Source organism: Coregonus lavaretus, assembly GCF_964263955.1.
Source record: "Coregonus lavaretus genome assembly, chromosome: 30".
In the NCBI taxonomy this organism is placed as follows: Eukaryota; Metazoa; Chordata; class Actinopteri; order Salmoniformes; family Salmonidae; genus Coregonus; species Coregonus lavaretus.
This window is the reverse complement of record NC_140017.1, coordinates 6638035-6663829: the sequence shown is the minus strand read 5'-3', so window position 1 is coordinate 6663829 and position 25795 is coordinate 6638035. Positions and strand designations below refer to the sequence as shown.

The following is a 25795-nucleotide window of genomic DNA, read 5'->3' as shown; positions in this document are numbered from 1 at the left end:
CCCTAACTAGCCCCATAGGAATATTGGATGTCAAACCAAATTGACCATGGGCATTATGATCGGTCGCGTGCAGTTGCGCTCCGAATTTATGATTACTTGGGTGCTGCCAGCTGTGGGCATGTGGGCAGGATTAAAATAAACCCAACCCAAGGAAAACTGAAGGTACCCTTCATTCCGTGACTTACCATTTTTTTCAATCCTCTCACAAATCTCTGTTTTGGACGAGACTGACCTTATGACCAAAATGATCCTATTTACACTTTGAAGTCAATTTTGACAGTAGAATAAATGTTTCTGACTCATATCGATGCCATATAGGCCCTTTTCAAAATGAGAAGTTGCTTTTTAGGGGAAGTCGCTCTTTAAATAAAACCATCAGCAATGCTTCAGAAGTTCAAACCCAACCATTGCTCACTGCACAAAGGTTCCCAGCAAGCCCCAATAAAGGCAGGTGTGTGTGTGTGTGTGTGTGAGAGAGAGAGGGGTTTGTGTGCCTGCATGTGCACGTGTTGTGTCACGTCACTATGCCACTGGCTGTTATACAGTATATAGCCTTCTTCCCGGCAGTGGTAGATAAGCAGGCAGCAAGGCCACCCTGCTTTCTCCCTCCTCTGTGTGTGTGTGTGTGTGTGTGTGTGTGCACGTGCGTGTGTACATGCATGCGTGTGTGTGACAGCGAGAGACACCGGCAGCTCTTCCTCAAGCATAGATGCATGAAAATGACGGCTTTGACAAGAGAGATCATGGGTGTGTGGCGAGGAAACAAAACATGAAGAACAAAACAAACAGGAGGAAAATGGCCCCCGCTAGGCAACAGGCATAATATGTCAACCAAGCCATGTGCGCTGGGGACTCAAAGTGACGTGATCTTCTGCTAGCCTAACCTTCAAATGACATTAGGCATCTTGCTGATGGAAGACGAGGCGCCGTGCATAACCTGATGTGATTTATTCCATCCTGCCGAGTAGTTTGGATCGGAGGGCACAAATCACTCTGATGCACACACGCATGAACACGCACACCCACACATGCACACGACACGCACACCCACATATACACCCACACACTACTCTGATGGAATCCAAAGGGGGGAGTGGAGGGAAGAGGGGAGGGTTTTCTAAGTGAATATGGACGATTCTCTCTACATATAGGTGCGGAAAGCTCTATCAGGTCTGCCATCGTATAGGCTATGAAGAAATGTACAAGGGGAGCGCTGCTCAAAATGCTGTGACTCTCCTCCTAGCCAGCTACTAAAAGCCACTTACTTGAAAAGCCACTTATTTCAAAATCAATAATGTATTTTAATGTCTTTTCACTTTGGATGACAGTACCAAGTTTACATTAAGGCTCAAACTGTTGTCGGCTGACGCTAAGTAGACAACGCCACTGTAATGGCTTGTAAACAGCGAACCGCATAGATAGGTGCTCATCAACGCAGCCGGATTGCAACTCCTTTCTCCACTACCTTGCCAAACTAATTCCGACTGCATCTTTAACTGAAGTGATTGTTTCTTGATTATTCATTACTTTCCGGACGGCGTGGCCCCTATCCTTCGGAGGCAGGAAAGCTAAATGAATGTTGCGAGGGAACACATGGTCCGGCTCATAATAAGCTGGCTATCTGGGCTGATGTGTTAGTAAAGGAATTCACAGTGAAATAATTCATCGCTCTCCCCTGGGCGGGATACATCCAAACGCATTACCTGTAATGATTGCTCATTGATGGTCATCCTCCCTCATCCATCTCCCTGGCCCCGGGGACAGTAATACCTAATCGACTGGCCTGTCATTGAGTGGCACATACACTGAGTGTTCAAAACATTAGGAACACCAAGGAGTTACTATAAGAGAATGAAGGTGTGTGTGTGCGTGTGCGTGTGTGTACGCGTGTGCGTGTGTGTGAGCATCATGTCAAATCAAATCAAATGTTATTGGTCACTTACACATATTTAGCAGATGTTATTGCGGGTGTAGCGAAATATTTGTAAATGTCTACTGACTGAACTGATTCCACTGGATTAACCTTCTCCATGGCTCCTTTCCTATAACCTTCCCTAAGCCTCTCTCAATAAGGGACCCCATTGAGGAAAATGTGAAGAGTCAATGTAGAAAACTCAAGTTGATTTTATTTGAGTGGACATGGATCCCTCTCCCACAACTTCAGCTGCCCTTTTTCATTTCCACAGTATTAGCTGCTACTCACAGCACTGCCACTCAATGATCCTCAGTTTCAATAACCCTGCCTAGGTCCACAAGTCACGTATGCGCGCACACACACATGCACACACTCACTCACACATGCCCACAGGCGCGCACACACGTAAATAAGGCTGTTGATGAGTTCATTTGCAAAATGTTGGGGATTGAGGTACTTAATTTGTACACAAACATCACCCACACACACTCAAAGATACAGGCAAATATGATGTTGGACAAGACAATGCTGCTCATTGGGTTTCTCTCAATGGCTTGTGAGTTATGTTCCATTGTCCTCTGAGGAGCTCGTCTGTAATCCTCTAAAACAACATGGCCGTGACAGACTGAGACAGGAAGAAGAGGAATGGCTGCAATCTCCTCCCAGCTCTGAATGACTGCACTCAGGAAACAAACAACCGAGACAAACACAGCAAAACAAACACCAAGATAAATATTACGCCCTGAATCCCAGAAAAGCGACACCAGAATCCTGTTTAGAAGTAATTTGCAGAGTGCCCCCCTTTTTTTATGAGCCATATCTCGAGATGATTTGAGGAAACAAATTAGGCACACAAATGGAGTGGCAGGTCGTTTGTCACAGTGTGTGTCAGAGGGCTAGCGCTCCGGCTGCAGATGTATGGGGATGTCAGAGGAAGAGAGGAGCATGCTGGGTAAAGCAGGGGGATATGGGATACCTGATGGGAATACACAGGCCCATGGGAGGGGGACTGATTTCAGTGTTACAAGCCTACTGTGTTACATAGATAAATGTTCTGCATGATCCTTCTTCAGATTACGAATGAGTAGGTGAATGAAAATTATCATTGCTAGAATGTGTTGGCTGTGTAACAACATGGATGGTTGATTCATGTTCTGCATGGTTGCTCATAATATTAAAATTTAGGTGAATGAAAATTACTTATAATTTTTTTAATTGTACAATGTATTGGTTGTTGATTCACTGCCGCCTCACATTGGCATTTGGATTCACAACATCAACAAAAACACATTCTAACTGACAAATAAATGAGTCATCGTCGATGGTCACATATGTGACTCGTTTCAGGAAACTAGGCGTATGTCGGGGGTCACTACTTCACAGGAGAGCCATCTGGAACATGTGAACTTTCATGTGCCTTAATAACAAACTTGTATGCCATCTGTAAATACGAATACAATTGTTAAATTACGAGCCTAGTTGGTTAAGCCACAGAAAAAGATAGCAACCTTCCCACTAGCCATGATTGGCTGAGATAATGAGTGGGCTGGACATGCCGAGAGAGGAGTTCGCATTGGTCTGGCAAATAGCACGCTTCTGTCTATTTGAGCTGGTCAGTATATGTAGGTAACCCTGTCTAACGCAACTTAAAAAATAAAATGTATCGTGTAGTGGGGCTGCATAAGTGTTGCTCTCCACTTTCTGGAGGATCGAGTTTTGAAATCAGTGGAATTAGAGTATGATAGCTAACGAGATGGAGAAAACACCTGTCTCCAGAATAAATCTTCAAACTAAGGGCAACCATGGCATCCGTGACAGGGAGACGCGTCCATCATGCATGATGTATATGGGTAAGATACTCTAGCTAGCTACATTTTCAGATATTACACATTTCTAATTTTGACAGAAAGTGGTTTCATTTGAAGTTAAAGTGTACTGTTAGCTAGCTAGCTAACGTTAGCTGGCTGGCTCGCTAGCTAATGTTATGTGTATGCTCTTATTATTCGTATCTCAGAGCCATTTGCTTGCTAACATTGAACCTAGTTGCTTAGCTACCTTCAGATTCATGCAGGGTAGTAACGTCATGAGTTGGGATTATGGTTCATTGTTTAGCTAGCTAGCTAACGTTACCTGTATGATTGACACGTTGTTTACCTAGCTAGGTTCATTGTTTACCTAGCTAGCTAGCTATATGTCTTAACAAAAGACTCCACTATGCAAATAACCATTTCGGGTGCGTTCGTAAATTTAGTCTGAGTATGCCAGAGCGCAGAATAACTGATTAATTTACGAACGCACAACACCCGTTGAATATGGCCGGTGTCAGTAAACGTCGGCAAAAAAGCGTAGTTAAATTGTTGCACAGTTACAGTCACCAATGCTCTGGATAACAAGAAAACAGCCTAACCAGCTCTGCTAGTGCGAGTAAAATGGTCAGTGGGTTGCTGGTTAGGCTGTTTTCATGTTATTCAGAGGTAAATAATTAACCTTAATCCCAATTTTGTGTCTGGAAGTAGCTAGCAAGCTAGCCAATGTTAGCCGGTTAGCTTGGGTGCTTGACTGATGTTGTGAGGCCAGAACGCTAGGATCAACCCTACTCATCGGCCAGAGCACTCTGAACACTCCACACTCCAAGAGCGAAACGAGATGGGTGGGGCTAAAGCTTAAGAGGGTGTGAATGATGCTGAATGGGTGTAGACAAGGAAGAGCTCTTCAGTAGTTACCAAAACAATCAATGGCCATTTTCTCAAAAGTGAGATTACAAGTTTATCAACTTTCAAAGCAGAATTACTTTCCCATTGTTCCCTTAAATGCAGTGTATGATATACCATTTTGTAGCTCTGTGTCTCTGCTTTTATCCAATGTAAAAAACACAATTTAAAATGTTGCTGCATAAGACCCAATCAAGGCGGTCGGTCACATATTGGCAATGAACGTGAGTACTGTACATGGCTAGGAAAATACATTACATTAAACCTAATCTGTATCTCTCTCCTGAAAACGAGCCGTATCTCTACGACTCAGCGTTGTGCTCTGAGATAAATCAGACAATACAAAAAGTCACTTCCCAGGTTAACCGTCAGCGACCGCCGCAAGGCTTAACGAGATGATCTCGGAGTTATTGCATGTACAAATCACAGAGCAACCATCCCTTTATAGCTCACATTGATGGCGTTCATGTCGGGAAACCACATTGGGCAATTAGAGACAAGTAAAGCTGTACGCTGTTCACTTACCATTAAAACTAGCCAACTGAACTCCATTTACCTGTAACTCCACTTCTGTAAGGAGCTGATTCAAATATATACACACTACCCGTCAAAAGTTTTAGAACACCTACTCATTCAAGGGTTTTTCTTTATTTTTACTATTTTCTACATTGTAGAATAATAGTGAAGACATCAAAACTATGAAATAACACATATGGAATCATGTAGTAACCAAAAAAGTGTTAAAGAAATCAAAATATATTTTAGATTTAAGATTCTCCAAATAGCCACCCTTTGCCTTGATGACAGCTTTGCACACTCTTGGCATTCTCTCAACCAGCTTCATGAGGTCTTCACCTTGAATGCATTACAATTAACAGGTGTGCCTTGTTAAAAGTTAATTTGTGGAATTTCTTTCCTTCTTATTGCATTTGAGCCAATCAGTTGTGTTGTGACAAGGTAGGGGGGTATACAGAAGATAGCCCTATTTGGTAAAGGCCCAAGCCCATATTATGGCAAGAACAGCTCAAATAAGCAAAGAGAAATGACAGTCCATCATTACTTTAAGACATGAAGGTCAGTCAATACGGAACATTTCAAGAACTTTGAAAGTTTCTTCAAGTACAGTCGCAAAAATCATCAAGCGCTATGATGAAGCTGGCTCTCATGAGGACCGCCACAGGAATGGAAGACCCAGAGTTACCTCTGCTGCAGAGGATATGTTCGTTAGAGTTACCAGCCTCAGAAATTGCAGCCCAAATAAATGCTTCACAGAGTTCAAGTAACAGACACATCTCAACATCAACTGTTCAGAAGAGACTGAGACTGCGTGAATCAGGCCTTCATGGTCGAATTGCTGCAAAGAAACCACAACTAAAGGTCACCAATAAGAAGAAGAGACCTGCTTGGTCCAAGAACCACGAGCAATGGACATTAGACCGGTGGAAATGTGTCCTTTGGAGTCCAAATTGGAGATTTTTTGTTCCAACCGGCGTGTCTTTTTGAGACACGGTGTGGGTGAACGGATGATCTCCGCATGTGTATTTCCCACCGTAAAGCATGGAGGAGGAGGTGTTATGGTGTGGGGGTGCTTTGCTGGTGACACTGTCTGTGATTTATTTAGAATTCAAAGCACACTTAACCAGCATGGCTACCACAGCATTCTGCAGCGATACGCCATCCCATCTGGTTTGGGCTTAGTGGGACTATCATTTGTTTTTCAACAGGACAATGACCCAACACACCTCCAGGCTGTGTAATGGCTATTTTACTAAGATGGAGTGCCTCCACAATCCCCCGACCTCAACCAAATTGAGATGGTTTGGGATGAGTTGGACCGCAGAGTGAAGGAAAAGCAGCCAACAAGTACTCAGCCTATGTGGGAACTCCTTCAACACTGTTCGAAAAGCATTCCAGGTGAAGCTGGTTGAGAGAATGCCAAGAGTGTGCAAAGCTGTCATCAAGGCAAAGGGTGGCTATTTGAAGAATATAAAATATATATTTGCTATTTGTTTAACACTTTTTTGGTTACTACATTATTCCATATGTGTTATTTCATAGTTTTGATGTCTTCACTATTATTCTACAATGTAAAAAATAGTTAAAATAAAGAAAAACCCTTGAATGAGTAGGTGTCGAAACTTTCATCGGTAGTGTATATATATATATCAGATTGCTCAGACACAGATTGCTCTTTGTGCTATTTTCAGTACAATTTTACTTTTTAATTAGGAGTAAATGTTAACTACATTTCAAAGCATTATGACAATTGTAGTATGATTGTTAGTGAATCAAAAAAACATCTAATGTGTTGATTATGGTCAAGTTCAAATTCAAATTTGGATGACTGCATTCCAGGATGTTACTTTTTGAATACCTTGGTTAATCTTAATGAATTATAAACTATTCACAGCTTCAGTATTTTAAACTCACAAATGTGTTGCATCCAAACGAGACCCACTGTATCTGTTAAGATCTCTGGATTACCTACCACACATACCAATTTGAATACGTTCCAACTTCCCAGACAGATCAATGCAGGTGGAGGTGACAGTCAGGGATGCGAGAGAGAGAGAGACAGAGACAGAGACAGAGACAGAGACAGAGAGAGAGAGAGAGAGATGATATATAACACAGAGGATGTGAGGAGTGACTATCTCTCATCCTCTGGAGCGGCTGATCACAAAACTGTCCTATTACCACATCTAAGCTAGTGACAAATTACAAATGTCTACTCCCCCAGCTGACGCACAAATTGGGCTGCTGCATTATCGGGGACATGGGATTTAATTTAATACAGTGCCCCACAGCCATTCTGCCTGCCATCATAGGCACCAGGACTGACACCTATGTTACACACCAGGGTTGTGTTCATTAGGCACCAACTGGAAGAAAACTGACTGAAATAGGGAGGGACTACCTGGACTTGTTCAATAAGAAATGCTCATTTTCCGTTGTAAATGTTTAAAAAATGTCTGTTTTGGGCCAACCACCATATATTTTAAAAACACATTTAAAAAAGTACTTAAGCACTGTGGTAATGTCAAAACATAGTGCTCAAGAGAGTGGGGAATGATTTTTCATACAGCATGGTAGGCATTGCTAAGGGGGGCATCTCCCCCCTCACCCATTCTCCCCACCCCCAACATGAATGGAATGGGTAATTACTCACTCTACCTGCCGAAGAAAGACCCACGATTACACACCTCTGTGTGGGAGCAGAATAAAGTGATCTGACTCCCTGATTACTTGGAAGTATAGCGAACAGTATTCTTTACATGTTGAAAATAGGCATAATCAAAAGCTGCCATTTGTGGAGAAAGATCAGCTGAGCAGTGTGTGTGTGTGTGTGTGTGTATGTCATTTCGAGGGAATATTGCGACGTTGGCACGGACAGGGGTGATTAACTGAACATTGAAAGAGCATTACATAAATAACGAGTGGTCTCTTCTTCCTGTAGGGATGGAGCTGTATGATGCTTCGTTGAGGAAATTGAGGGTGTGGATCATCATTCTCCACAATGATCCCCCCTCTCTTGCCCCCCAGCACCCAGTGGCAAAAAAAGACATGGGGATCCGAGCAACTGGGTGAGAGGAAGAGGAAAACATGGGCTCCAGCAGCCCATTAATGAGTCATCAATCAGGCCAATATGAATCATCTCTACAGGACCATTAGTGCAAAGTGTTACCAACATCATCAATTTCCATTAGCAAGTAGCTGCAGCAGACCCCATCTCCTTACCAGCGAGGTGAAGATGTAGGTGTAGTAGACGGACAGCATGCCCAGCTCAGACGCCTGGAAGAAAGACAGAGAGAGATGAGGGGGGAGAGAGAGGGAAAGAAAGAGATAGGAATATATATTGAGAAGCTGATATACACTTAGTCTACAAAACATTAGGAACACCTTCCTAATATTGAGTTGCACCCCCTTTAGCCCTCAGAACAGCCTCAATTTGTCGGGACATGGACTACAAGGTGTCGAAAGCATTCCACAGGGATGCTGGCCCATGTTGACTCCAATGCTTCTCACAGTTGTGTGAAGTTGGCTGGATGTCTTTTGGGTGGTGGACCATTCTTGATACACACGGGAAACTGTTGAGCGTGAAAAACCCAGCAGCGTTGCAGTTCTTGACACAAACCGGTGCGCCTGGCACCTAATACCATACACCATTCAAAGGCACTTTGGCACACATACACCATGTCTCAATTGTCTCAAGGCTTAAAAATCCTTCTTTAACCTGTCTCCTCCCCTTCATCTACACTGATTGAAGTGGATTTAACAAGTGACATCAATAAGGGATCATAGCTTTCACCTGGAATCACCTGGTCAGTCTATGTCATGGAAAGCGCAGGTGTTCTGAATGTTTTGTATACTCAGCGTATATACAGTGCATTCGGAAAGTATTCAGACCCCTTGACTTTTTCCACATTTTGTTACATTACAGCCTTATCCTAAAATGTATTCAATATATTTTTTCCCTCATCAATCTATACACAATACCCCATGATGACAAAGCAAAAACAGATTGTTTGCACATTTTCCATTGATCATCCTTGAGATGTTTCTCCACTTGTGGTAAGTTCAATTGATTTGACATGATTTGGAAAAAAACTGAAATATCACATTTACAGCCTTGAGTCTTCTTGGGTATGACACTACATGCTTGGCACACCTGTATTTGGGGAGCTTCTCCCATTCTTCTCTGCAGATCCTCTCAAGCTCTGTCAGGTTGGATGGAGAGCATCGCTGCACAGCTAATTTCAGGTCTCTCCAGATATGTTAGATCGGGTTCAAGTCCGGCCTCTGGCTGGTCAACTCAAGGACATTCAGAGACTTGTCCCGAAGCCACTCCTGCGTTGTATTGGCTGTGTGCTTACGGTCGTTGTCCTGTTGGAAGGTGAACCTTTGCCCCAGTCTGAGGTCATGAGCACTCTGGAGTAGATTTTTATCAAGGATCTCTCTGTACTTTGCTCCGTTCATCTTTCCCTCTATCCTGACTAGCCTCCCAGTCCCTGCCACTGAAAAACATCCCCACAGCATGATGCTGCCACCACCATGCTTCACCGTAGGGATGGTGCCAGGTTTCCTCCAGATGTGACGCTTGGCATTCAGGCCAAAGAGTTCAATCTTGGTTTCATCAGACCAGATAATCTTTTTTTTCATGGTTTTCGTCTGGACACTCTACAATAAAGGTCTGATTGGTGGAATGATGCAGAGATGGTTGTCCTTCTGGAAGGTTCTCCCATCTCCACAGAGGAACTCTGGAGTGACCATCGGGTTCTTGGTCACCTCCCTGACCAAGGCCCTTCACCCCCGATTGCTCAGTTTGGCTGGGCGGCCAGCTCTAGGAAGAGTCTTGGTGGTTCCAAACGTCTTCCATTTAAGAATGATGGGGCTCACTGTGTTCTTGGGGACCTTCAATGCTGCAGATATTTTTTAGTTCCCTTCCCCAGATCTGTGCCTCAACACAATCCTGTCTCGGAGCTCTACGGACAATTCCTTCGACCTCATGGCTTGGTTTTTGCTCTGACTGTGGGACCTTATATAGACAGGTCTGTGCCTTTCCAAATCATGTCCAATCAATGAATTTACCACAGGTGGACTCCAATCAAGTTGTAGAAACATCTCATTGATGATCAATGGAAACAGGATGCACCTGAGCTCAATTTCGAGTCTTATAGCAAAGGGTCTGAATATATCTGTGTAAATAAGGTATTTCAGTTTTTTATTAAAAAAATTCTAAAAGCCTGTTTTTGCTTTGTTATTATGGGGTATTGTGTGTAGATTGATGAAGATTTTTTTTATTCAATCCATTTTAGAATAAGGCTGTAACGTAACAAAATGTGGAAAAAGGGAAAGAGAAAGAAGGGTTGGGGAGAGAGATAAAGAGAGAGAGAAAAGTGAGACAGGTCAGAGATTCTCTGCAGTCTCCTGCTCGATTACACAGCGGGAGATCAAATCCACCCACTTCTTGATAAGACATGACATATTCTTATCTAATGACGGTCTCTCTTTGGAGCAATTAATAATACGATATTTTAGTATGCTGCTCAATACTTTAGGATTTGATTTAATCAAAGCCTCAGCAGCAAGCACTGGTTGTGAAGGACAAGGTGAACTTTCTAGAGTTTAGTTTCTTTTAGCATATTTGTTTTGGTATAGTGTTCCACCCAATTCGTTGAATGTTTCAACCAATGTGAACTGTGGAAAAAGGTGCAACACAAAGCTTTTTAAAAACATGTTTTCCAATCAGCCTAGTCTGACTTACATCTGAAATACATCAGAAAAGAAAAACCATATTTCATAGAGTACAGTATATCAAGGGAAACTGTTCAACAAGGCTTGACTCCTGGATCTCATTCAATGGAAGTTACAGTAGGTCTCTGTTCAACCACCCACACACATTTCACCTAAGAGATTCTCAGCCAGGTCACCTGTGATACAAGTCAGTATTCGATGTCCATCCATGTCTGAGGATGTCAGGAGATGTGGACGGGGATGGTGGATGGGCGTCTTGCATCTGCCTCTTATTCCAAAGGGTGCATGTTCGAATCCAGCAATAGAAAGTTGTTTTTGATATTTTTGGTTTTAAGCCTATCCAAAACCTTAACCCTTACCTTAACCATTCAGAGTTAATGCCTAACCTTAAGAATTTTGAGTTAATTTCTGAACTTAACCCGAACACTTCGAAAATTGACATTTGGAAACATGGTTGAACGTCTAATTCTGATGTAGGACTGTGAGAGCTTGTTGGATTCTCTACCTGTACCTCAGGGGTACAAAGAGCCGCAGGTTCCAGTTCCCAAGAGCTGCAGGTTCTTCTGGCATGAAAATGGATTTATCCAAAGAGGCCTTACAGCAAAAACCAATATGATTCAAACAGGTAGATGTTTGTGGCGAAATAATCCCAAACAATGTGTTCCCCAAAAGGGGGATAGCATACACATAAACAAATAAATGATATGCTTAGTCATTCCTTTCCTCCTTTAATAAAGCCAGCAGTTTTACCAACAATGTCTCTTTATAATAAGTTAATCAGGAAAGATTATGCACAAATACTAGCTAGTGAAGATAGCAAGAACAAGGTGAGAGGGGCGTAACTTTCCCAGAATGAGATACAGCCTTGGTCTCCAAGGAAACAGAGGCTAGATAGAGATGTTTTCAATAACATGTGACAGTCACAGTATTTTAAAATAATGATCTCTGAACAGTATTTCTGTGTGTTTGTTTTAAATTGTTCTCTGATAAATAAATAAAATCCTTATTTCCTACAAGAAAACAATTACATTCTATCTACAGGTCATGGGTTATTATAGGTCAAGTAGTCAAGCGACGGGATGACGTTTTTTGTGTCTTGATTTGTGAGAAGATACAGGGGCGATTAAAATTATTTTCCCCCTTTCTGATTTTCTCTATTTTTGCATATTTTTGATACTGAAGGTTATCAGATCTTCAACCAAAACCTAATATTAGATAAAGGGAACCTGAGTTTACAAACTGTATTTATTTAATTAACAAAGTTATGCAACACCCAATCCCCCTGTGTGAAAAAGTAATTGCCCCCTTACACTCAATAACTGGTTGTGTCACCTTTAGCTGCAATGACTGCAACCAAATGCTTCCTGTAGTTGTTGATCAGTCTCTTACATTGCTGTGGATGAATTTAAGCCCACTCTTGCATGCAGAACTGCTTTAACTCAGCACAACCAGTTATTGAGTGTAAGGGGGCAATAACCTTTTCACACAGGGGCATTGGGTGTTGCATAACTTTGTTGATTAAATAAATGAAAAAAGTATTTAGTTGTTGTGTTATTTGTTCACTCAGGTTCCCTTTATGGAATATTAGGTTTTGGTTGAAGATCTGATAACATTCAGTATCAACAATATGCAAAAGTAGAGAAAATTAGAAAGGAGGCAAATACTTTTTCACAGCACTGTGTATGTGATCACGTCCATGACACTGAGTCATTATCTTTTGATTCTATGGTTGTTATTATTTTAATAGTTGCTAATAAGAGGAAACCCACCACCTGATACGTTATTTGATAGTTTGTTAACATTTGTATCAGATTGTCAGGTCAATGTAAGTCAAATTACAGCATTTAGTGGAGAAGGACACTGCACTGCAAAATGCACTTTGTTCTAAGTCTTGATCTTTAAGTGTTGAGAATGACAGCCAATAGGACAACATATGTCAGAGTTTACCAGCTTTTGTAACAGCTTTTTAAGTTTACCAGCTTTTTAATCACATTTAAAATGTATTTAAACTTGCAGTACAGGTCAGTACACCAAGTCTACAAATATAAATAATGGCTGGCACAAATCCAACCTTCAGCTTTCTGTTATTCTTATAGCCCCTGGTTTTTGTTTTGGGGCGTATAGTTTGTTTTGGGGCATATAGTTTGTTTTGGGGCGTATAGTTATTGCACACCCATGCTGAGCACAATATCTGAGCAAATCCAACCGCAGCCTTGTATAGTAGGACAACATGGGGGGCTGAGATATCGAGATTACATTCAGTGATGCTAAAGCTGAAGCCTCACAAACGGTGTATTTAACTATTGTAGTGTTAAATGTAACACTTTCACAGAGCATATATGAGTCCCACTGATCCAGTGTTAAATTAACACTTTTGAGAGTATTGAAAGAAATCCCACTGTCTTCAGTGGAAGAAGTCGACCTCTGGCTGACCAGCATTCTAACGAAAGATGTAAACATCCAGAAACAAAGAGGATAGAATGTCCTGCGGGAAGATAATATGGGTCCCTGCATAAGCGTAGACTCTTTTCTACAAAGTTCTTACAGTTGACCATGTAATTAAATACTCAGTGTAGCAAAAAATGTTGGCAAACATAATTTATTTGCTTGGCCAACATCCTCTCCTCATGAGCGGGCTGCGTGCCAACAAACTATCCACAGAAAAGGAGGAGTAGAAGACAGAGGAATGATAATAGAGGATGGAGCGACTGTAGGACAGAGGCGTAGATATAGAAATAAATCCCAGCTCCTGTGTGTTGTTACTCTCTGCCCCCGAGTTGCCATGGCGACAGGATGCCTGGCAACAGCCATCGGTATCTCTGATTGAGGGAAAGATTGAGACTGAAGAGGAAAGGGGCAGAGAAATAATACAGTAAGAACTGAATATAGAAATATGATAAAATAAAAACTAATCAGGGAGGGAGGGAGGGAGGGAGGGAGTGAGGGAGTGAGTGAGGGAGTGAGTGAGGGAGAGAGCAATACTTTAGAGGGAGAGAAAAAAATGTAGAGAAATATTCATTGGGGCAGGGATTTTAGATTTGCCTGATGACTCACCCTGAATTTAATTTCGCTGCTCTATCGATCACTCAAAATTATGTGATTCATGATTTGTGTAGGCCGGCTCTGGCCCAACCCAAATGGTTTGAATGTGTTTGCATTCGAGAAGTCGCCGGGGAGGGAGCAAATCCAGACTTATTGTGGAGAAAAAACTTTAGTGGGCGTGGCATTTGGCCAGAGCGATGCGGACGGGAACCCAGGCAAATTTTTGCTTGTCTCCTTAGAGGATATTGTGAGGGATTGGCTTTTCCAGTGCCAGTCCTGCTATGGCACTGGCATGCAGTAGGGTTGAATGGCAGAAACCTGGTTCCCGAGATTTACCGCCCAAAACCACTCCCTTTTCCTGGAATGAATAACTGCGAGAAACCGGTAAATCATTACTTTAAGACATGAAGCTCAGTCAATCTGGAAAATGTCAAGACCTTTGAAAGTTTCTTCAAGTGCAGTTGGAAAAACCATCAAGCGCTATGATGAAACTGCCTCTCATGAGGACCACCACAGGAAAGGAAGACCCAGAGTTACCTCTACTGCAGAGGATAAGTTCAATAGAGTTAACTGCACCTCAGATTGCAGCCCAAATAAATGCTTCACAGAGTTCAAGTAACAGACACATCTCAATATCAACTGTTCAGAGGAGACTGCGTGAATCAGGCCTTCATGGTCGAATGCTGCAAAGAAACCACTACTAAAGGACACCAATAAGAAGATGAGACTTGTTTGGGCCAAGAAACACGAGCAATGGGACATGCTTGGGCCAAGAAAACATGAGCAATGGGCATTAAATCTGTCCAAACTTTAGATTTTTTTTTGTGAGATGCAGAGTAGGTGAACGGATGATCTCTGCATGTGTGGTTCCCACCGTGAAGCATGGAGGAGGAGGTATGATGGTGTGGGGGTGCTTTGCTTGTGACACTGTCAGTGATTCATTTAGAATTCAAGGCACACTTAACCAGCATGGCTACCACAGCATTCTGCAGCAATACGCCATCCCATCTGGTTTGCACTTAGTGGTAGTATCATTTGTTTTTCAACAGGACAACGACCCAAAACACACCTCCAGGCTGTGTAAGGGCTATTGGACCAAGGAGAGTGATGGAGTGCTGCATCAGATGACCTGGCCTCCACAATCACCCGACCTCAACCCAACTGAGATGGTTTGGGATGAATTGGACCGCAAAGTGAAGGAAAAGCAGCCAACAAGTGCTCAGCATATGTGGGAACTGCTTCAAGACTGTTGGAAAAGCATTCCTCATGAAGCTGGTTGAGAGAATACCAAGAGTGTGCAAAGTTGTCATCAAGGTAAAGGGTGACTACTTTGAAGAATCTCAAATCTCAAATATATTTTGATTTGTTTAACACTTTGGTTACTACATGATTCTACATGTGTTATTTCATAGTTTTGATGTCTTCACTATTATTCTACAATGTAGAAAATAGTAAAAATGAAGAAAAACCCTGGAATGAGTAGGTGTGTCTAAACTTTTGACTGGTAGTGTATATGCGAAACATCTAGAAGCAACAATGGCTCAGCCGCGAAGTGGTAGGCCCCACATGCTCACAGAACGGGACCGACGAGTGATGAAGCGCGTATTGTATGTCGTCGGTTGCAACACTCACTACCGAGTTCCAAACTGCCTCTGTAAGCAACGTCAGCACAATAACTGTTCGTCGGGAGCTTCATGAAATGGGTTTCCATGGCCACACAGAAGCCTAAAATCACCAAGCGTCGGCTGGAATGGTGTAAAGCTTGCTGCCATTGGACTCTAGAGCAGTGGAAATGCGTTCTCTGGCGTAATGAATCATGCTTCACCATCTGGCAGTCCGACGGACTAATCTGGGTTTGGTGGACGCCAGGAGAACACTACCTGCCCGAATGCATAGTGCCAACTGTAAAGTTTGGTGGAGGAGGAATAATGGTCTGGGGCTGTTTTTCATTGGTTCGTGCTAGGCCCCTTAGTTCCAGTGAAAGGAAATCGTAACGCTACGGCATACAATGACATTCTTGACGATTCTGTGCTTCCAACTTTGTGGCAACAGTTTGGGGAAGGTCCATTCCTGTTTCAACATGACAATGCCCCTGTGCACAAAGCAAGGTCCATACAGAAATGGTTTGTCGAGATCAGTGTGGAAGAACTTGATTGGCCTGCACAGAGTACTGACCTCAACCCCATCGAACACCTTTGGGATGAATTGGAACACCGACTTCGAGCCAGGCCTAATCGCCCAACATCAGTGCCCGACCTCACTAATGCTTTTGTGGCTGAATGGAGGCAAGTCCCTGCAGCAATGTTCCAACTTCTAGTGGAAAGCCTTCCTAGAAGAGTGGCGGCTGTTATAGCAGCAAAGGAGGGACCAACTCCATATTAATGCCCATGATTTTGGAATGAGATGTTTGACGAGCAGGTGTCCACATACTTTTGGTCATGTAGTGTATATAGATATCCTAGCCTACCTCTTTCAGGTAATACATTCAGTGCAGTATTAGCCATATATTTAGATAATGAATGATGGGTTATGCATAATAAGCTTCTAACTAGCCTCTGTCTCTTGTGCAATTCGCACTCACCTGTGCTCCGCTGGCCTCTCTCCTTAAAAAACGCTCCTTAGCTCTTGGAGTCCCTGCAGGAAAAGCTTGACTAGAATAGCTTGCTGGACATACGTTTTTTTGCATTTCTTATACCAATAGACAATTCGAAGAGGGACGCAAGCTCTTGTTTTCTGAATGTTAAATACAGCAGCCAATAGAACTCACAGGTAGTTTGAAAGAAGAGCGAACGCACGATGGCGGTGGGCTATAGTAGTTATTTATTCAGACCCATAACCATTCAATCTTTGTGAAGAGAAGTGAAAGCTGTCTGCATCTAGTCCTAGTCCTATATTATTCAAGCATGTCATTAGAATAATGAAGATAAGGAGAGCGGAACTTATTTCATTTAACTGTTGAAAGCGAGGAAGGAATGAGGCAACAATAGAGAGAGAAAGAAGAGGTAGGCTAATAACATTAGGGAAAATATAAAAGCCTGTTTTGGATTTGTCATTATGGGGTATTGTGTGTAGATTGATGAGGGGGAAAAAAACAATTTAATCAATTTTAGAATAAGGCTGAAATGTGTAAAAACTCAAGGGGTCTGAATACCTTCGAATGCACTGTATACGCGTTTGCCTACTAATTATACAAATAGGCCCTATTATATTTCAAAATTAAAATCAAATTCGCTAGCCTATGCTTGTAACTTTGTAGGCTGCATGTGCTGCACCAGAATCACGTTCTCTCAATTTTATCATGTTTTGAACGATGTGCGTAATTCCAGTCCATATAATACAGTATAATACAATACGGTACAGTAATACAGTTCACACTCAAAATGATTAGCCTACTGGAGCTTGTTTCATTTATTTACCCAAGAGAGCATATAGCTAGTTACCTATGGGTTTTATGTTTTTCTGTCGTGCGTAAATGCAGTAGCCTATATATCATATATGTATTGGATAACGACACAATCATTTGGGCTTGGGCTCATAAAATGTCTTTAATGTATGGCTCATCAGGCTCAGGTAACATCAGGCTTGAATTTTCGGGAGAAAAGTGATTCATTCTCTGGATGGAACATTTGTAAAATACTGGGAAAATATTCAACTCTAGAATGCACCCTTAGCCAGTGCTCAATTGCTATCTCTCTCGGTCTCTGTCTCTGTCTCGCTGTCGCTCTGTCTGTCTCTCTGTCTGTCTCTTTGTTCGTCTCTCTGTCTCTCTCTCTCCATTTCCCTTTAGTCATTGTCTCCTTCACTGCAGCCATGCATCCAATCTCTATGTTTTAATTACGACATGGCCATATGCTGCAAGCTGCCTTTCACCTGTGTTTCTGTCACCTTTTAGATCTAATCTTAGCTCTTTAAAATGGATAGCAGGAGTCTTGTCCTATCACGCAAATTATTAACATCATGTTGGTGTCGGAAGAACTCTGCAAAGCTACAGAGTATTCTATTTTGTTGCTTTAATTGCTAACTTCTCTGTTCACTTCAGGTATGGTTGTTATTAGTGGAAACAGACATCATTGAAAGGTCATATTGACAGTTTACTGCAAAGAATAGTCTCATCTGATATGAATGTCCAATTAGATCTTATTATGTTTGTCAGACTAGCTCTTCACAACTGAGAGGATGTAGCTTAGTGGTAGAGTGCATGCTTTGCATGTATGAGGCCCCAGGATCAATCCCTGGCATCTCCATGGAGCTGCCAATCTCAGCTGGCAATTTCACGGGGCAACAGGTAGCCTAGCGGTTAGAGCACTGGGCCAGTAACTGAAAGGTTGCTAGTTCTAATCCCTGAGCTGACATGATGAAAAATCTATCGATGTGCCCTTGAGCAAGGCATTTAACCCTACTTGCTTCAGGGTCGCTGTTGATAATGGCAGACCCTGGCCGTGTCCCCACTCTCTCAGGGAGAGTTGGGTTATGCAAAAAAACACATTATTAATACACGTGTGAAATAGGACAAATATAAGCACCCACCAAATTATTATTTGATTTATAAACACACAATATATAACTTGATGAGTGCCTTCAATAGAAAGCATAAATAGTTCAAAAAGAGTTCATCATTCCATGATTGAAAAATAGGTTATTTTATCAACAAAGAAAGTCGTTGCTACCAACAGAAAGGGAAAAGAAAAGAAAAATAGTAATAAACCTTGGCTCTTCTATTTTCTTTATACTCAAACAATATTAATGGGTGTTTGTGATGTTTTGGATTGTATATATTATAAAGATCAACCATTTAAGGATGCAGGGTTGCTTCTTTTCATAGTCGTTCTGATCTTACAAAAACGAATCAGATGAATGTACTTCTCAATTATTAATGAATGATCACAGAACAGAACATGATTTACATCTCACGCCTGTCACTTGAAGTAAAATGATTTGTCTGACTAGACCTTTTTCTAAAAAAAGCGAATTACATTGTTTTTAATTTCTCTATATTTCCCATCTCTAGCATTGGTTTTATTTTCTCAATATTTCCCATCTCTCCTGCTACTCTTCGGTACGCTAGTGGTTTAAGTGCTAAGCCCAAGGGCACTCAACAACCTCCTCTAGTTGCATTTGCATACCACTCTAGTCTCCAAATATGGAGTTACATATATTCCATGGTTTATTCATGGTAGTATGCCTATGTACAGGAGACCAGATCGGTGAAGGATGTTTCATGTTAACCTTCATTCAGTCCAACGCTCATTCACCAGTAAGTGATTCAGCCTGTAGCTTGTTCAATTATTTTCAATATCAACCTTGATCCTGAACTTTATCATGGCATCGACATTTAGATCTTACATTTGTTTTATCATCATCAGCTACTGCTGAGATGTCTAAGAACATCGGGAAAGAGCTCACTGTAAATCGTTATGACAGACAGACTCACCCTTTCCAAAATTATGTGGGACATTGTCGCGTTAGCGTCCACAATGATGGTGGCAGTCTTATCATCGCGGATCTCCTTGAGAAGGGGTGTGGGATCCTGGCTGTCATCCAGCATGCGAACCGATAGGGTCTCCTTGGAGATGAGAAACTGGCGTAGCAGTCTCTCCAGATTTAATAAGCCTGTGGGGACAGGGACGAAGACAGTGATATTATTATGAGCAGGTATACAGTTAATCTCCTAAGGGTAATCTGTAATGAATTTCTGGGTATTAAAGTCACATTTCTGAGAACTAGCACTGACAGTCAAAAAGTACAAAAAAATGTAAATTGAATTAGTAAAAAAATACAAAGACATTATTTTGTGTGAGAAACACCATATTCATAAAAAGAACAGTGAATCGCTATTTTTAGCCTGTCTCTGACGAGACGTGACAATGTTTTGTTTTCGCTCGATAAACAAAAAGTCCCTTTTTATGCCTTGTTTGTCAATAACACGGTCATTAAAATCCTTCCCACCTAAAATAATTTAACTGATGACCTGTAATAACGGCTAATTATAAAGTCATTAATTGCTAGGTGATATAAGACCACCTCCAGCATTTAGTTCCCAGAACCGCTTTAAAGAGATTGGATATGGGTTAATTATAAGTGAGGTAATGAATATGTTTCCAGTGGCACTTTACTGAAACTTGTAATACAATTACAATACAACGGATACCAAGCCTTAATCATAGTAGAAAAAGTCATTTTGATATAATCCCTTTGCTGTGGGTTTTTCCCGCTTTAGTTATGTTATATGTTTCCAGTGGCACTTCACTGAAACTATACATTCATAGGAGTCAAGACATACAGTATATTAGAATACAACTGAGACCAGCATGGATCATAGTAGAAATGTACATATAATCAGTGTTTTCTTCCTTTGGTTACATGCAGTAGCAGCAGCAGCTGTTCCTAAGGCACTACGTGTTCCAACTCATTGAATCCTAATGCCTTTAACGGTTTGTCTCTCCTAGAAACACAAATCATCAGCAATGATGCCTGTCAGCTCTGTTACCTGTTGAGTTACTCAGCATATCTGTGATGAGGCTTAAAAACCTGCTCAATCTCCATTGCCTGCTTGCATGGCATCACATGCCAATTTCACATGTAGTACATTACATTAGACAGCACACTACGCTGCTCAGTGTTCACAGCAGGAGTTTCCCCTCCTGTCATACCCTTACGTTCAACCAGTGGGAAAGAAATCTCAGGAGAGACCTGTTTAGTGTCTAGGCTGTGCATGATTCAAAGCAACAGAAATCAAATGGTGTCTGTACTTTTCCATTTCACAATCTCTTTTGTGGCCCTGACCTTTGTCACATCTATTCTGGCAGCCATGTCGCTTCACGTTGAACCCATGCTAATCAAAAAGAACATCATTATGCTAAAACAGGGAGGCACTGTTTCTCGGTTAGCCGTGAAAAAGGGAGACCGTTGAAGGTTAGAGACGTGTGAAGTCTGTTTTCTTGGTTTAGGCTGTGCTGCTGCTCCCTGCAGCAGTTGGTGTCTGATGCTGCCATGTGGTGTGCCTCATTGGCATGGGCCACACATACTGTAGCACTGCCTGATGCTGCCTCTCAGGCAGACAGATAAAGGTAGGGCCTGCCACTCAGTCTGGGCAGCCAGTCATTTCCCCCTTTCACAGGCCGTCACATTTCACTGGGCTCTCACAAAGCCCCCACTCTCATTTACCTTCCTGCACTCAGTGCCTCTATGCAAATACACTGCTCAGACAGGACCAATCCCAGGTTCATGCCAGTGTCAACACAGCACCCAACTGGCTGCACCCTAGTCTGTTGGACTGGGCTGCTGGACTCCTGCTGTCCGGGAACCCTGTACTGTACAACCAAATGGGTGCAGTCTGCAGAATTTCATGGCATTTCACAGTACAAGATAGATATACTTTTTAAACAGGCCGAACCTGAATAACCATGATAAATCGGGTGATTTAATCGATTGATGGGCGAATGGAAGAGAATTAAATTGCTTCAATGTAGTTTTCCCTCCAGACCTGCAGCATTCGTTAACTGGAGTGCTTGGGATAGGACAGGTGCTAATGTCTAGGCATTCGTAACGTGTCAGTACATGAATATAACCACACAGATCAAAAAGTTGATAGTCTATCACTCTCTCTTATATAAACAGTTCAGCATGTCAGTAGAGCTCGTTAATGGGCACGGACGGGGAGTTTGGGATGTTGTGTGTCTGAGTGATCCTTTCTCATCGTTCCCTGTTGAAAAGGAACTTTCTTCCATCTTTCATCCTGGTAGATGAGCAGACAGCCGACCAGGGCTCTCCTCGGCTTTGTTCTCATTAAACACCAAAGCGAGAAAAAATATCAAGAGGAGAAAAAAGCCCCCCCCCCCCCCCAGCACCACACATCAAAATCCCATTACGCTGTGTATCGCATCAAATTAGTGTCTTCGGTCAGGGGAAAGGAAGGGGAAACGTAGAAGAAAAACCAGGGAGAGCCAATGGAGGAAGCTCTCATCCCTCTGTTTAGAGCCTTTGGTGGAACCATCTTATCTCCACAGTTTCCTCACTCACTGCTCTCTTTCAGTAGGGAGGAAGTGCAACAGAACTGACAGCACAGCAACTATTTATTCTGATGGGGACATTTACGGTGGGCTGATGTCCGCTGTTACTGGAGCTGTAAATATATTATAATCCGTATTGAAACTTTCTCTAAATGTCATCACGTCGGGAGGATTGCTCAGCTTGATCTCCAGACAACAAACAACAACAAGTCATTGCCGGTACCGGCTAAATCACTTCATCACCCCAGTTAACCGGTCCGTCTTCCCAAAGAGTTTATTGATCCAGCTCTCTCCGGCGACAGAGAGACATTCTTGATCAACTTTAATTACAGATTACTCATTTTCAGAGCAGAGAGTCGGTTCGTTGAGCAAACATATCCTATAATTGTTCCGCTCCAAGGAGACACAAACGTCTACCTTGACAGGTGAAGAAAGCCCAGAACTTGGCATGTGTGTGTGTGTGCCTTTAAAACATTTGGATGAGACTAATTTCTCTCAATAAAAAACATAAGGAGTTGGTTGCTGAGGTGCATGTCATCAGCGAAGTCATTTCAGGTGTTTTACATTCAAAGGGTACTATTTGCTTTACTTCCAGCTCATTCAATTCAGATTATAAAATGCTACGTTAGATGATAGCAGATTCATAACATAAGATTTTGTGTTGACCAGGATGCCCCCCAGTCCCCGCTAGGTTTTGTCTGAGCAAGTCCCCAAGAAGTACAGTGTGGGTGATTTGTCCCCTTCCACCACCCCTGCTGCCCGCCAGCTGACCTCCCATGCACTAACCTCCCTGTTAACAAAGCGCTCCACTCTCCCACACAGTCCTCCTCCACCCCTGTGGCTAGGTTCTCTATGTCCTACTGTACTACTCCATGATTGCGGTGACACACAACCACACAGCCATCGATAGCAGTAGGCAGGTTAGCCAGATTAATGGGTGTCCTTCTTTGCGCTAGCTGTGCCTTTGGGTGGTCTCTCTCTCTCTCTCTCTCTCTCTCTCTCTCTCTCTCTCTCTCTCTCTCTCTCTCTCTCTCTCTCTCTCTCTCTCTCTCTCTCTCTCTCTCTCTCTCTCTCTCTCTCTCTCTCTCTCTCTCTCTCTCTCTCTCTCTCTCTCTCTCTCTCTCTCTCTCTCTCTCTCTCTCTCTCTCTCTCTCTCTCTCTCTCTCTCTCTCTCTCTCTCTCTCTCTCTCTCTCTCTCTCTCTCTCTCAGCCAGGAAGCCAGGGTCAGGCTGGAAATATTCATGACTCGGCCACGCTTGGCCACGCTCTATTAGGCTGTCACCGGCCGCGCTGATTAATGAGGCCAGCGCCGAGCGTCGTGGGGCCTCTGCCAGCCAGCTAACGCTACCGCGGCTACTGCTACTGCTCCAGCACATTGCCGAGCCCAAGCCGTCACTGGTATTTTACAGTGGCGCTGCAGAAGGGGTCACATGGCAGAGCAATCACTACAACCCCCCGTGTCAATTCCAGACAAACGCTCCCTCCGCCCCCACGTACGATTCCAGTAGTAAGGTTAGATTCCCCTCAATCAGCTAAAGTGACTGGCATTCTCCTCACTGACGAGGAAGGGACGGGATGGGCCATGCTCCCCTCAGCAGCCTTACCGATTCCCCCTTAGCCCACACCGACACAGACAGGAGCTCAGACAGAGACATATAAAAAGGAAACCGCCATTATAAAGTTTGAGGTTTCTATCTCACACAGCTTGTAGATGGTGAGATCGCCGCCCTTCATGGATATGTCAATATTTCACAGAAGTTCACAACTCTTGCGAGGCGCAGAACTGTCATGTGTCTGTGGGCTAATTACCAACATCGTTTGATGAGCTCTCCGTTAAACGACAGATTGAAAGCAACACGCTTAAACACCCAGTGGAAAATAACAACTAATTAGCTAGTTTTGACACTGTCAAGAATCAAAGTCCAGGCAGTTCTGAGTCACTAACGTCTTTAGCCTTTGGTGGGCGTCAAAAAAATTTATCTTTCCTCTTTTATTCCTTGTTATCTCCGTTTCTCGGGTAACACTTCAGTCTAACTGGCTTGGATGGGCACAAACGTTCAACCATTCTTTTCTGAAGTTGGTTGGAACATAAGTGAGGGGTGTGGTTGATGGTGGGCTGGGGGGCTCGTACCAGCTGAGAGCTCCTCTGTTCTAATCGAGAGCTGAAATCCAGTCCGCCACATTTCAAAGCCCTAAGCTGATTAAGGGGAAAGTTGGCCTGTAGCAGATGGGGTCAATGTGACTTTGTACGGGTACTTGTAATCACTGATTCATGTACGGAGAAGGGTGGAAACAGACTGGGATTTAATCTTCCATTCTTTCATACTTTTTTTTTGCTTTGTCTTTGACGTCTTTGAGTCTGGCGGTTTGATCATGGATGCATACTGGGTATTTTCATGAATTTCTCTTTTTAAGTTCAGAGATGACATTATCATCTCAGGGAGGGAGGTGTTTGATGATAGGTGTATGCGACATCACACTGGAATAAAAGAGGAAGATGCATTAATGGCCTATGTGAAAAGCAAAGTAATTTGCCTGCATTTTACTAGATTATGATGCATTGTGGGGGGGAAGAATTATGCAAGAGTAAATGCATTTGGGTTATACATAGGTTTGTGTGTGGGTGTATCCACTGCAGGGTGATTCTTAATTCCTATAATTTCTAATCTTTGTTTGGTTATGATAATTACATTTACATTTTAGTCATTTAGCAGACGCTCTTATCCAGAGCGACTTACAGTTAGTGAGTGCATACATTTTTTATTTAATTTAAACATTTATTTCTGTTAATGCATTCAATTTATTATTATTCCAGTCTTACCATTCTCATTATCGCAGTGGACACATTATTTGCAGAGCGCACAACCTATGCTACACTTGTGAGAAACAAGTTTTGGTTTATTTCATTCCATTTACGAGTTTTGTCAATTCAATCTAGTCATTGTCTTTTGTTTTGAGTGCTCCTGTCAATGTTGGGGACCTGATTACACATAGACATACAGTGCATTCGGAAAGTATTCAGACCCATTGACTTTTTCCACATTTTGTTACAGCCTTATTCTAAAAAATATTAAATTATTTTTTTCCCTCATCAATCTACACACAATACCCCATAATGACAAAGCCAAAACAGGTTTTTAGAGATTTGTGCACAAAAAAAAAACATATTTACATAAGTATTCAGACCCTTTGCTATGAGACTCGAAATTGAGCTCAGGTGCATCCTGTTTCCATTGATCATCCTTGAGATGTTTCTACAACTTGATTGGAGTCCACCTGTGGTAAATTCAATTGATTGGACATGATTTGGTAAGGCACACACCTGTCTATATAAGGTCCCACAGTTGACAGTGCATGTCAGAGCAAAAACCAAGCCATGAGGTCGAAGGAATTGTCCGTAGAGCTTAGACAGGATTGTGTCGAGGCACAGATCTGGGGAAGGGTACCAAAACATTTCTGCAGCATTGAAGGTCCCCAAGAACACAGTGGCCTCCATCATTCTTAAATAGGAGAAGATTGGAACCACCAAGACTCTTCCTAGAGCTGGCCGCCCGGCCAAACTGAGCAATCGGGGGAGAAGGGCCTTGGTCAGGGAGGTGACCAAGAACCCAATGGTCACTCTGACAAAGATCCAGAGTTCCACTGTGGAGACAGGAGAACCTTCCAGAAGAACAACCATCTCTGCATCACTCCACCAATCAGGCCTTTATGGTAGAGTGGCCAAATGGAAGCCACTCTTCAGTAAAAGGCATATGACAACCCACTTGGAGTTGACAAAAAGGCACCTAAAGACTCTCAGACCATGAGAAACAAGATTCTCTGGTCTGATGAAACCAAGATTGAACTCTTTGGCCTGAATGCCA

The 25795-nt window shown here is 42.6% G+C and overlaps 1 protein-coding gene across 1 annotated transcript in view; it reads right to left on the bottom strand.

The window, feature by feature from the left end:
* LOC311105862 (glutamate receptor ionotropic, kainate 4-like) overlaps window positions 1-25795 on the bottom strand; it is a gene marked incomplete at both ends in the record, with an annotated part of 245044 nt that overhangs the window by 100576 nt on the left and 118673 nt on the right. The window contains 2 exons of the mRNA XM_084148080.1: window positions 8365-8418; window positions 19355-19533. Of these exons, the coding sequence (XP_084004206.1) occupies window positions 8365-8418; window positions 19355-19533 (233 nt within the window). The remainder of the gene's footprint in view (window positions 1-8364; window positions 8419-19354; window positions 19534-25795) is intronic.